At 45.4% G+C, this 13,824-nt stretch overlaps 1 protein-coding gene across 1 annotated transcript; it reads right to left on the bottom strand.

Annotated features, from left to right (window-relative positions):
- Nucleotides 1–2,234: 2,234 nt before the first annotated feature.
- On the bottom strand, nt 2,235–12,744 carry Apobec1 (apolipoprotein B mRNA editing enzyme catalytic subunit 1). Its single transcript, XM_057782785.1, has 5 exons — nt 12,540–12,744; nt 10,057–10,084; nt 4,251–4,648; nt 3,375–3,493; nt 2,235–2,583 (listed from the first exon to the last, which is right to left on the bottom strand). Exons 1-5 carry the CDS (start codon nt 12,553–12,555, stop codon nt 2,458–2,460), a joined length of 687 nt encoding a protein of 228 aa, XP_057638768.1. The 5' UTR covers nt 12,556–12,744; the 3' UTR covers nt 2,235–2,457.
- Between the last annotated feature and the right edge of the window lie 1,080 nt (nt 12,745–13,824).

Genomic DNA, 13,824 nt, shown 5'->3' with positions numbered 1-13,824 from the left:
TTCAGGAGCTCCCATTTATTCAATGTTGCCCTTAATGTCTGTGCTGCTGGGGTTATACATAGGAAGCGATTTCCTGTGCCCATATGTTGTAGAGTACTTCCCAATTTCTCTTCTTTTTTTTTAAGATTTATTTATTACATATACAATGTGCCTCCTGCATGTACACCTCCATGCCAGAAGAGGGCACCAGATCTCATTACAGATGGTTGTGAGCCACCATGTGGTTGCTGGGAATTGAACTCAGGACCTCTGGAAGAGCAGCCAGTGCTCTTAACCTCTGAGCCATCTCTCCAGGCCCCTCCCACTTTCTCTTCTATCAGGTTCAGTGTGTTCAGATTGATATTGAGGTTGTGGAATAAGAGGTACATTCATTCATTGCTGGTGGGAATGCAAAGTTGTGCAACCACTTTGGAAAGCGGTGTGGTGCTTTCTCAGAAAATTCAAGATCAACCTACCCCAAGACCCAGCAATACCACTCTTGGGAATATACCCAAGAAATAACCTATCATATTACACAAGCATTTGTTCCACTATGTTCATAGCAGCATTATTTGTAATAGCTAGAAACTGGAAACAACCTAGATGCCCTTCAATGGAAGAATGGATGAAGAAAGTGTGGAATATTTACATATTAGAATACTACTCGGCGGTAAAAAACAATGACATCTTGAATTTTGCATGCAAATGGATGGAAATAGAAAACACTATCCTGAGGGAGGTAACCCAGACCCAAAAAGATGAACATGGGATGTACTCACTCATAATTGGTTTCTAGCCATAAATAAAGGACATTGAGCCTATAATTTGTGATCCTAGAGAAGCTAAATAAGAAGGTGAACCCAAAGAAAAACATGTAGTTATCCTCCCAGATATTGGAAGCAGACACAATTGGCGGGCAAAAATTGGGATCTTGGGGGTGGGGTGGGATGGGGGTAAGGAAAGATGGGGAGAGAAAAGTGAGAAGGGGAGGATGGGGGGAACTTGGGGGAATGGGATGGTTGGGATAAAGAAAGGGTGGATATGGGAGCAAGGAAGTATATATCTTAATTAAGGGAGCCATCTTAGGGTTGGCAAGAGACTTGACCCTAGAGGGGTTCCCAGGTGTTCAGGGAGATGTCCCCAGTTAGTTCCTTGGGCAGCTGAGGAGAGGGAACCTGAAATGGCCCTATCCTATAGCCATACTGATGAATATCTTGCATATCACCATAGAACCTTCATCTGGCGATGGATGGAGATAGAAACAGAGACCCACATTGGAGCACCGGACTGAGCTCCCAAGGTCCAAATGAGGAGCAGAAGGAGGGAGAACATGAGCAAGGAAGTCAGGACTTCAAGGGATGCACCCACCCACTGAGACAGTGGGGCTAATCTATTGGGAGCTCACCAAGGCCAGATGGACTGGGACTGAAAAAGCATGGGATAAAACTGGACTCTCTGAACATGGCGGACAAATGAGGCTGATGAGAAGCCAAGGACAATGGCACTGGGTTTTGATGCTACTACATGTACTGGCTTTGTGGGAGCCTAGCCTGTTTGGATGCTCACCTTCCTAGACCTGGATGGAGGAGGGAGGACCTTGGACTTCCCACAGGGCAGGGAACCCTGACTGCTCTTCGGATTGGAGAGGGAGGGGGAGAGGAGTAGGGGAAGGGAGAGGGAAATGGGAGGCTGGGAGGAGGCGGAAATTTTTTTCAATAAAAAAAGGAAAAAGAAAAAAAAGAAGCTAGAACTAATAGACTAAGCAGTGATTTAATTAGTGTAGTTTCTGTGTGATTATTATGGGGCTGAGCAGCCAGGAACAAACAAAAGACCTCTCACTATACCCAGGGACTGCTGTATGCCATGACAGTCTTTGGAGAGGAAGGCAGGCAAATGACTAAGCTGATCTGAGCAACCCTATTACACAAGCTGGTGAGGTGGCATAATCCAAAAACAACTAACTGAATTTCATAGCTGTTGAGGCTGTTTTCAAACTTACTGTGTAGCTCAAGCTAACTTTGAACTTTTCATTCTCCTGCCTCTATCACACAATTACTAGGAGTCCAGGAATGCCCAGCTTACCTTACCTGCATCTTCAATTTCTAGATTCTTGATTTTGAAGGTTTTAGGTTTTTTTAGCCGAGATATCACTGTGTAGTCCTAGGCTGGCCCCAGTCTTGCTATGTAGACAAGGCTGGCCTTGAACTCACAGAGATCTGGTGCCTCTGCCTCCCAAGTTTTGGGATTACAGGAATGTACAACCATACCTGGCTCAATTTCTAGATTCTCTCTGCTTTCCTGGGAGTTCTGGGCACTGAACCCAGGGCCTCACGCGTATAGCTAGTACACGACCCAGGAGTGACAGCCTCAGCCTGATTTCCTGATTCTTCATGGCAGTCACTTTTATTGTGTCATCAGTGCTTGCTGTCCAAACAGTACACATACAAGCAGTCATTTTATTCATCTCCAACTCCCAGGTCACATCCCTGCAGCCCAAATGATGGGGGGTGGGATCCTTTGGTAATGGCATCTTAGAAAAACAAGTTTAAAAAGGGTAGCCTGGCGTTGGTTTCTTCTCAGAATCCTCAAACAGGGCGGAAGTCCCTGAAACAAAGATTATATTTTATCCTCAGTAGCAATTAACACTATTATTACTATGACCATTTAAAAATGTCTATTGGGATTCAGTTGAGACATCATTTGGACCAAGAATCCAAATGAGGCACCTTTTCTTCAATAGTGTGCCTGACCTATGAAACAAGACCCCTTGGAACACTGAACTCCAGTAAGTGTGACGGCGACAGCAATGCGTGTGACAAAATGGAGTCACCACATGTTCCAGATACACCTTACGCTGACCTGTCCCTTCCCTCCTCCTACCTGCTTTCCACTAAGGAGGCTGTTTTGGCCGCGGTGGTGCAGATTTTAGACATACAGTCTAGATTTATAGCCCAGGCTGGCCTTGAGCTTCCAGACATCCCAGATTCGAGACCCACTTCTCTGCTGAGGCTGATCCCAGCAGCAACCACTACTGTCTCTGACTTCAGAGGGCCCTCTGCAGGCCTGAACTCTTGTAGCATCCATTCATAGAGTTCAGTTCCCAGCACCCACACCAGGGGGCGCACAAGCACCTCTCCAGCTCCAGGGCACCCTCTGCAGGCATCTGAACTCTTATAAAGACACAGAGATGCATTAAAAGAGGAAGAGGAGGAGGAACTTAGTAGGGAGCCAGATGTAGTAGTACAAGACTGTAATATAATCCCAGTACTCAGAAGGTGGGGACAGAAGGATCGGGAATTCAAGGTCATCCTCCACTGTATAATAAATTCAAGAGCAACTTAGACTATATAAGACCCTATCTCAAAACAAAAAATCAGAAAGCCAGAATCACTTACTAGAATGATGCAGAGGAGTTCCAGTATATACAGCCTCATCCACACATTTGGGAACCTTGGCCAGTAAACTTCATTTGAAGGTGGGTAGCTGACAAAATTCTTCCAGCAGTAACAATACTCTAAAGAAACACAAAATTTGGTTCATCTAGAAAATGCAATGGTAAATTATTTAAAATTAGTTGGAGTCCGGGTGGCGCACACCTTTAATCCCAACACTCAGGAGGCAGAGGCAGATAGATCTCTGTGAGTTCAAGACCAGCCCGGTCTACAGAACAAGTTCCAGGATAGCTAGGGCTGTTACACAGAGAAACCCTGTCTTGGAAAACAAACACATACATACATACACACACACATACATACACACACACACACACATACATACATACATACATACATACATACATACATACATAATTGGGCAGAGTGTCTCATGCCTGCAATTCAAGCTATTCAGAAGGCTGAAGCAGGAAAACTGAAAATTCAAGGTTAGCCTGTGGCAAGTGCAGAGTAGCAACTTAAGGACCCTGTCTCGAATAAATACTAAGGAGAGCAGGAATGTAGCTCAGTAGTGTATATAGAGCCTGCCTGCCTCCCATATATGCTTAGCACCTGCAAGGCTTTGGCTTCAGTTCCCAGCAGCAACAACCACCAAGCATAAACTCTACGCAAAGACTTTGCCTATCTGTTCCTAGAAGGGGTCACACTCCCTAAAAGGAAGTTCATTTTAGGTGAGCTGGAGGCAGAGATACCTAGGAGAGAAGGGCTTTTGTTCATCAATCCCTCCTGGTCCCTCCCCACTTTATGTTGAACTTCCGCCTCTGGAATTCCATCCCAGCGTCACCAACACCACTCCCTCAAGGACCATTCTGTTCTTACCTTGCTCGGTCATGATCTGGACAGTCACACCTCTGCAAACGAGGTTCCTGAGTCCTTGCCGGTTCCCCGGATCCGTGTGGTGATAAAGACGTGCTACATAAATAAACAGAGTCACCTTGGGGTGTTGACTCAAAAATTCTGTGATGGCCTTGGAGCACTCCCCACAGGGACTCCAGGACAGGAACCAGGTGATGGAGCACCGGGCGGATGGATGAAAGGATCTTTCTGAGGTGAGTTTTTCTATGAAATTGATTTCGACGTGTTTGTCGGTATTTCGGCTCGTGTGTCTCCAGATGCTGCACCTTCCGCCCCAGCTGATCTCATAGAGCAGACAGGTCTCTTTCCGAAGCTCCCTGGGGTCGAAGAAGATTTCAAACTCCTGGGGTGCAATTCTTCTCCTGAAACACAAAAAGACTCCCATGCAGTCTAGGGAATCTAAGAAACTTTTTCCCCTCATGTTTTGTTGTTCTTACATATCCTAGGCTGCCCAGGAATTGATATGGAGCCAGAGCTGACCTTGATTTCTGTTCTATTTATACTTTATTTATTTGTGTGTGTGTTGTAGATATATGTTTGCATGCATATGTCCACATGCACTTGCTCATATGTACACATACAGAGGTCAGAGGTCAGTGCTGAACATCTTCCTCTAACATCCTCCATCGTGTTTCCCCCCAACAGAGTCTTCCGATAAACCTAGAGCTCTTGGTCAACAAGCCTCCTGGATCCACTTGACTCTGCCTGTGGTGCTGAGGTTACATAAACATGCCAACAGGCCTGACTGTTAGGATGCTGGCAATCCAAAACAGGGTACTTGTATTTGTAGAGCAAGCATTATATCCAATGAGCCACCTTCCCAGCAGGACCTTGAACATTTGATATTCCTGCCTCTACCCGAAGAACTGGAACCACCGCTGTGTGGGAACTCAGGGCTTCGTGTATGTGGGCAAGTACTCCACCAACTGAGATATCGCTCCGTCCTTCTCTCTTACAAGTTTCTCTTTCTAATCGCCAGGTATGGTGGCACATATAATCTAAGCACTAAGGAGGCAGACACAGAAGGTTGACAAGTTCAAGAACAGCCTGGGTTACACAGCAAGACTCTGTCTTAAAAACAAAACCAGGAGCTGGGGAGATGGCTCAGCAGGTAAAGGCACCGGGCCTGATGATCTGAGTTGAGTCTCCAGGATCCGTATGGCAGAAGGCGGGAAGAAAAATGGCTCCACACATGTGGCAAGGCATGTACAACGCCCACTCCCCACACACATAAAATACAGAAATGTAATTTAGAAAAAGGGAGGGCACACCACGGCATGTGTCTACTCCCCCGCCCCTGCCCCACTCACACAGATTAGTAACAGTAAATAAAAGGAAAAGAGACGTTGGAGGAAGGGAGGGAAAAGAAAGGGGTTGGGGAGAGGCAAATGATGTTCCTCTAATTTGACACTCCTTGTCTGAAAACCGTGACTCTGACCGGGCGGCGGTGGCGCACACCTTTAGTCCCAGCACTCAGAAGCCAGAGGCAGGTGGATCTCTGTGAGTTCAAAGCCAGGCTGGTTGACAGAATAAGTTCCAGGATAGAACTGTTAAACAGAGAAACCCTGTCTTGAAAAAACAAAAACAAAACCCAAAAACAAACAAATGAAAAAAAGGACGCAGAAGGATCTCTGTGAACTCAAAAGACCTGTGTATCTAGGGCTACAGAAAGAAGCGGGAGGAGAAAACAAGAAGAGAAGGAGCAGGTGGAGGATGAGGAGCTAGAGGAGGAGGAAAGAATTAATCCAGTCAGCCGATCACCTGGCTGCAGGACCACCCCCTTGGTAAGGCAGGAGTACTTTAAACCATGTCAAAGGGGTAGGAGGAGAAATTGCCCCTCTAATGAGATTTTGTAGCTTTCCTTTTGGAATTCCTGCCCCCCTCCCCCCCCGTGCAGTTGCTCCGGGGATGTCAAGAAGCTCTGTGGGGTCAGCCCGCCTTCCTGAGTGTTACTTCGCTCCACAACAGAGAGCATCCTGGGAGTTTGATCCGTGGTGCAGACTGGACCCCTCCAGCCCCAGAGACGTTGCCTGAGATGCAGGAGGAGGAGGGTTTGCTTCCCTGACTTCACACACTGCTGAGTAGATTTTCCCATCTGTCTTGCCTGAGAGCAGGCTGGGGAAGACTGAAAGTGTGGCCAACACAGGCCACGCACCGTGCGTGGCCGAGGCTGCTCTCAGGCACTATGTAAGCTTCACAAGGACACCCCGTGGAAACGGGATTTGCGAGGGACAAAGCTTTGGGGATTTTCAGAACTACCATGTTTGCCAAGGAATCCAAAGGGCTCCTGGGAGTTCTAAAATGGGAACATGGAAATGACTATCCTCCCCGAAATGTACAGCCTTAGAGGTGGCTTACTAACACGTCAGTAAGTGGGGAAGGAACCCATTTCCAACCAAGCGAAGGGACCAGGGCAGGAGTTTACTGCTCCATACTCCTACTGTGATTTTGAAGGCTTTCTATCACTGCATTTCGTTAATAATGAAATTATTATAAACTAATGAAATTATTGTAAACACATTTAATCCTGACCCTGGAAGACTTTGTTTTGCTTCTCTTCTGCCTTTTTCTTCAGGACGCTGGTCGGAGCCTAAGCACGCTTTCCCTAGCACAGCAGGCGTGGCTCTTTCTCTACAGCTCCCCTTGACATGTGGCTGCTTGTCCGCCGTGTAGCTGATCTCCAGGCTGACTTAAATAACTTTTCTCTTTCTTTGCCCTGTTTGTGCTTCTGGGCAGCTGCTGGGATGTACATCTTGGTTGCCCTGTGGTTTTTCTTTTAATCTCTCACATAACTGTTCTTGTACTACTTTCTTTTTTGTTGTTTTTTTTTGTTTTGTTTTGGTTTGGTTTGGTTCGGTTTTTGTTTTGTTTTGTTTTGTATTGTATTGTTTTTTAAGACAGGGTTTCTCTGTGTAGCTTTAGAGCCTGTCCTGGAACTAGCTCTTGTAGACCAGGCTGGCCTCGAACTCACAGAGATCCGCCTGCCTCTGCCTCCCGAGTGCTGGAATTAAAGGCGTGCACCACCACCGCCCGGCTTCTTGTACTTCTTTCTAAACCCATTTTATTAACATGACTAAGGATCCAATCCCAAGATGAGACCCAGATTTCCCCAGGAACATGTGGTGGCTCTGGACAGACTCCGCAGAATTTCCAGCAATGTTGTGGGGGATCCACCAGAGAAGACCAGGTCCAAGCCTTTAGGAAGTATTTCCTAGCCACTACACTGATGTATTCGGGGTCCAAGCACGGTCCTGAGCCTTTCTCCGGGAGAGATTTCAAGGGCAACACCCACATCCTGTGTTGACATGCCTCAGTCAGCAAGAACAGTCAGGCGGAAGGGGAAAAAAGCAGAAGCCAAAAAGCAAGGTTAGTGCATTAGCGTCTTTCCCAGAGCTGTGGACTTCGATGGATTTGATCTTGGCTCCCTTTTTCACAGGTGTTGCTGCCTACTCGCTGGGTTCCAGTGCATGAATGTTACTTCCATCATGGCTTCAGTTGTGCTAAGGTCTGGCGGGGAGGGGGGCTGTTCCAGTAACAGTCATTTAAACAAAAGCAAAAAGATATAGGAGTTATTCCCAATCCCAGCGACCATTAGAGATTAAGCTGAGAAAGCGTGGAAATGTAAAACAAAAGCAAACCTGTAGTTTCCCGCCCTCCACTGCCGTCTGGACCAGTTGAATTCAGGACTCTGCGTGAGAGCAGAACCTCAGATCCCCCAAGAATGTGTCAGCAGAACCAGAACAAGTCAATTAACAACAGCAACAGAAGTCGGGAGTGGGAGAGAAGACTCGGTAGTTAAAAGCACTTTCAGAGGACCTGAGTTAGGTCCCACATGGAGGCTCATGTTACCATCTATAACTGCAGAGGATCAGGCACCCTCTTCTGGCCTCATCAACAGCTGGCATTCATATGGTGACATGGACATGGTGATCAGAACATTCATGCACATAAAATAGGTAAAGCTAAAATGGAAAATAAAGTCTGCTGAAGTCATTTCTAAGTGATCTATAAAAATCCAGTTTTTCTGGGAAGTAATGGCACACACCTTTAATCACTAGCACTTGGGAGGCAGAGGCAAGTGGATCTCTATGAGTTTGAGGCCAGCCTGGTCTACTGAGCTAGTTCCAGGTCAGCTAGGACTGTTACACAGAGAAACCCTGTTTTGAAAAACAAAACAAAAAAAAATACAGTTTTTCAGAGACCAAAAACTAATTGATTCTTTTTCTGAAAGAGCCTTCAATAATAAGCAGCAGAAACTGCTCAAAACCACAGGTGGGAAAACAGAAATATCAATCCTTACCCCTGACCTCTCTGAATACAGGCCATGGCAGACCTGGCACAGAGACTCGAGTTCCCTTGAGGATGGCACATCCAGGAACCTGGAGCCTGTGGGGACCAGGAAAAAGCCAACACATACCCACATGGTGGATAGTGGCCTTCTTGAAAAACATTCTGAAGAAGCAATGATTTGCCATGGAGTTAAGCCTTTAGATTTCACTCTGGCTTCTAGGGCAGCTTATGAAGATAGATAGATGGTAGATAGGTGGATGGATGGATGGATGGATGGATGGGCAGACAGATAATAACTCTGCCAGGATTTTGCATAAGTCTTTGAAGAAGACCACGGCAGAGAGTGGGCAGAGTATCCGTGACAGTCAGATATCCAGAATAATGCTAATATAGAAAACGTTATTTGAAAAGTTATATGGAATGAGCTGGACAGGGTGGCGCATACCTTTAAGCCCAGCACTCGGGAGGCAGGGGCAGGCAGTTGTCTGCGAGAATGGACAGATTCTAGGCACCAGGTACACAGCGCTGGTTTTTTTTTTTTCTTTTCTTTTTTTTTTTTTTTTCCTTTTTTTTTTTTGGATTTTTCGAGACAAGGTTTCTCCGTAGCTTTTGGTTCCTGTCCTGGAACTAGCTCTTGTAGACCAGGCTGGCCTCGAACTCACAGAGATCCGCCTGCCTCTGCCTCCCGAGTGCTGGGATTAAAAGTGTGGGCCACCACTGCCTGACTGTAAAACAGATTCTTAAAACACACAAAGGCAGATTAAATAAATAAGGAAAAGACAAATAATTAAAACATGCTCATATTTACTTCTGTGTGTCACCAGGAAACATGATTTTCCACATGACTGAAGCGTGATAGCAAGATGACTTATCTCATTCCCTAAAGGTGGGGAGACGTGGGAAGGGAATAGGAGAAGGATGGGAGGGAGCTGGCTCCTCTGACCTTGCTCAGAGACACCACTAAAATCCTTCTGATGAGAGCATGCTACTTCCCGCTCAGCACCCCTGAGCATGTCCTGTGAAAGCCAGATAGATATCCAGAATAATGTTAATATAGAAAACATTATTTGAAAAATGATATGGAATGAGCTGGGCAGTGGCGGCACATGCCTTTAATCCCAGCACTCAAGAGGCAAGGACAGGCAGATATCTGTGAGTTTGAGGCCAACCTGGTCTACAGAGTGAGTTCCAGGACAGCCAAGGCTACACAGAGAAGCTCTATTTCAAAAAAAAAAAAAAATCAATATTAGAGTATGTAAAATAAAATAAACAAATAAACTCACATGCATATCTTAAAAAATCCTCTTATTTTCTTTTTACAGAAAGTATAAGTATTGTCCCCTTTACAAGTCCTGAGGTTCTTTTTTTACTATCAAATAAAGACAAGCAAATTCTCACACTAAAAAATAAACTATAGTTGTGTAATTCTTAAATGTTCATCTCTGTGTGATTGAATTGGGAGGCACTATGCACGTCTTACCTCAGAGTGGGGTCAACAACTGCAGGACCTGTGAACCAAGAGACAGACGGCTTTGTCAGATAACACCCAATCCACCTGGCGCTGCTATGGAAACGCGCTCTAGTCTCCCAAATCTACAACCATATTGGAGAAGCGAAGCCGGTACAGCGTGCACCTCCCATCCCCACATACTAGACACTGTAGCAGGAGGATGCGGAGTTCAAGGTCTGCATCTGACCTCAAAAAAAGCAATCTAATGGGAAAGTCACTTCTCAAGGGCCCAAGAGGTTCAGTTTGGAAGTTATGGGATATAGATGATACATCTCTCCCTCCAGACTCTGTCGCTCTCCTGAGAACATGTTGGTTAGCAATGCAGAGTACTATATTCTATTTTCCCCTCTATCTTTGTTTGAGATTGTTTTGGGGTAGTGTGCAAGCTGAACATAGTTTATGCATGATTAGAATCTATTTTCAGAGGTGGTTTTCTGATAAACACAGACAGACCCTATATCCATGAGAGCTGCATCTCAGTTCTTACCACAATTGAGATGGGCTGTCCCCTACAGTGTGACTGGTCAGTGGGTTATTTAAACAGTTGAGATGGGGTGTCCCTACAGTGTGGCTGGTCAGTGGATTCTTTGCTATTCTTCCTTTTTGGCCATTTCTTGTTAGTGAATTGTATACTGAGCTACTTCCTGTCTATTCTCTAGTTTTTCCAGAGATGGAGATTTTAAGGTCAAAAGTGGATTTACACAACACCATCATGGTAACATCTTCCACAGACAACTGTCCTTGGAAGAACTTTGCTTCCACCATATGTAAACGGTTGAGTACGGTGTTGTGGAATATTCCTTTACACTGCATGAAGATGTGTCACTGTGAGTGGTTTAATAAAGAGCTGAATGACCACTAACTAGGTAGGAAGGGGTTAACAGGGACTTCTGGGAACAGAAAGGGATTGGAGAGGAACCAGGATAGGCCATACAGAGTAAAGGCAACCGAGTCTCATAGAAGAATATAGATTTAGAATACAATGCAGGTCAATTTAAGTTATAAGAGCTAGTTAGAAACAAACCTAAACTACAACTGAGCTTTCACAATTAATAATAAGACTCTATGTCATTTTTTTGTGAGCTGGTGGCCTAAAATAAAAATCTGTCTACAGTACGGTGCTTTTGCTTCTGACAAATTTGATGTTTTTCTTACAGCTTTTTTTTTTTTTTTTTTTTTTTGAGACAGGGTTTACAGCTTTTTTATGTGAGTTGCGATTATCAGAACCACTGTCTCCCTGACTGAAGCCTACAGAAGGAAAGGTTTATTCCTTCCCAGACAGCTTCACCATCGCCCTGGCTCATGGGCGCCCTGGCTCTACCGTTGCCCTGGATCACCGTTACCCTGGCTTGTGTGGTTTGTTTGCTTTTGAGAGTCAGTTAAAATAGATCGCATAGCCTCGTTTTTTCCACTCTTATTTTTCTTATTTAAGCTTTAGTTTTACTTTTTCCAGGTTGAAGTGTGGGCAGGACTGAGGGATTAAACCCAGGGCCTCATATATTCTAGGCAAGCTCTCTACCATTAAGCTACACCATAATTCTTCTTAGCAAAAACAAAGCTTTTAATTGCGTGTGTGTGCGCGCGCGCAGATGCCTGTGGAGGCCAAAGGAGGGCATTGGATTGGAACCCTTAGAGCTGAAGCTACAAGCAGTTGTGAGCAGCTTCATGTGGGCACTGGGAATCAAACAAGAACAACAAATATTTTTTTTTTTTTTTTTGAGACAGGATTTCTCTGTAGCTTTGGAGCCTGTCTTGGAACTAATTCTTGTAGACCAGGCTGAGCCTCGAACTCACAGAGATCCGCCTGCCTCTGTCTCCCAAGTGCTAGGATTAAAGGTGTCTGCCACCACTGCCAAGCTGAACAGCGAATATTCTTAACTGCTGAGCCATCCTCTCCAGCTCTCCCGCCTTTTTTAAAAGCAGGTTCTTGCTAAATTACCCAGCATGGCCTTGAACTTGCCCTGTAGTGCACAAAGACCTTCAACGAGTAATTCTCCTGCCTCAGCCTCCCAAGTACCTAGAATTATAAGCCTATATCACCAGACTCAACTAACTTAAATTTTTTATTACCATGAAACCAACATTGATTTAGGGTTACTTGTCAAAATCATTAGGAGGTATAAATACACCATCAGAATAGTAATTCCTCTTAAGAACAATATTAATGTATTAATCATAATAGGAAAGTTGGAAAGCACCTAAGGACCCAAGCATAAGTAGGTTACACCCATGTATAATTGATGTACTCTTCAAGATCATGGACCCAAGCTAAGCATGGCAGCAGACACTTGCATTCCCATATACTCAAGAGGCTGAGGGAAGCAGGGGAATCATTGAGGCCAGGAGTTGGGGGTCAGTCTGGGGCAACGTGACAAAAGTCTGCAGAGAAAGAAGCAAAGTAAAGAGGAAAAAAATCTGCTGCGCACTTTGCCAGGACCTAGCACCCCCTTTACCTGTCTCGGAGCTCATCTTGCTCTGTCTGGACTCCTTCCTCCCGATGGTAGGTGACGAGGATGGCTTCTGCCAAGTGTGTGTCTGAGTTTCGTTTCCTCTGGAGTGCCACAGTCACCCGCGTAGACAGAGGATGACTAGTTCCTGACTGGCAGCAGCTACTTGATATCTGTCCTATGTAAATGAAGAAGGAAGTGGCATCTGGATTTTCATCCTCCACAGGGAGGAACCCCCAAAGGCACAGGAATCGTCACTTCTGCAGAATAGAAACTGATAGTTTGAAATTTCAAATGTTTAATAAATTTCAGATATTTCCTGGTGACATCTAAATTTACAAGGCTTTCTTCTTCAAGTTCAAGTAAGATTGGGAGAGAAGGCAGCGCAGAGGTTAGAGAAAATGAAACTGTTTCTTAGCGTGACCTGGCGAGAATATTGTGGTTTTCACCTATTACTTCCTCTCATTTGTCCTTTGTTCCATCTCTCTGTCGGAAAAGGGAGGGGCACCTAAGGGTGCAAAAGCAGCTGGACCTTGGTCTCTGAGTCAGATAACTAGTGTGCTGGTCTGGGGCTCTTGAAGGGCAGGTTAGCTGGATGACTAAGTCCACTCTTGAAATTTTTAGCCCTAATTTAAAAAAAAAAAAGTTAATGTGCTATACATCTCTACAGCAATCACCTCTGTTGTCAGAGTCAAGTTCAGGCTACCGATTTTTCTGGGAGTCAGCACCATTCCTCAGAATTGAGATCATTCTCTCAAGACCTGTCTCCCACTGGGTTTTATCTTAGTTTGGTTTCTCTTGCTATAATAAACGCCAAGACCCAACACAACTCCGGGAGGAAAGGGTCTACTTGGCTTATACTTCCAAGTCCCACACCATCGCTGAGGAAAGCAGGGCAGGCTCTCAAGCAAGAACCTGGAGACAGGAGCTAATGCAGAGGCCATGGAGGAGTGCTGCTTACTGGCTTGTTCGCCTTTGCCTGTTCAGCCTGCTTATACACCCCAGGGCCTCCTCCCCAGGAGTGGTACTACCCACAGTGGACTGGGTCCTCTCACATCAATCATCAATTTAAAAAAAAAATGCCCACAGACCAATCTGACGAGGGTATTTCCTCAGTTGAGGTTCCCTCTTCCCAGATGACTCTACAAGAATTCCTGCCTCCTAGCACAAACCCTACTTCTTTAGGTCTGCCCACTTTTGTGACTTGGAGGCCATTGAGGATGAACCTCCATACACACATCCTTGATTAGAGTTTTGGGCCTCAGCTCCCACTCTCCTGATAAAACTAGCA

The sequence above is a fragment of the Chionomys nivalis genome, chromosome 1 (assembly GCF_950005125.1).
Source record: "Chionomys nivalis chromosome 1, mChiNiv1.1, whole genome shotgun sequence".
Taxonomy (NCBI): domain Eukaryota; kingdom Metazoa; phylum Chordata; class Mammalia; order Rodentia; family Cricetidae; genus Chionomys; species Chionomys nivalis.
The sequence above is the reverse complement of the archived record's forward strand: the minus strand, read 5'-3'. Positions and strand labels throughout refer to the sequence as shown.

What these genes read in the sequence shown, in the direction of transcription:
- Apobec1 (XM_057782785.1), bottom strand. An exon ending in CCAGATCATGACCGAGCAAG is followed by an intron (nt 3,494 to 4,250) that starts GTAAGAACAGAA and finishes GTGTTTCTTTAG; the next exon opens with AGTATTGTTACTGCTGGAAG. An exon ending in AACTCCTCTGCATCATTCTA is followed by an intron (nt 2,584 to 3,374) that starts GTAAGTGATTCT and finishes TCTTTGTTTCAG; the next exon opens with GGACTTCCGCCCTGTTTGAG.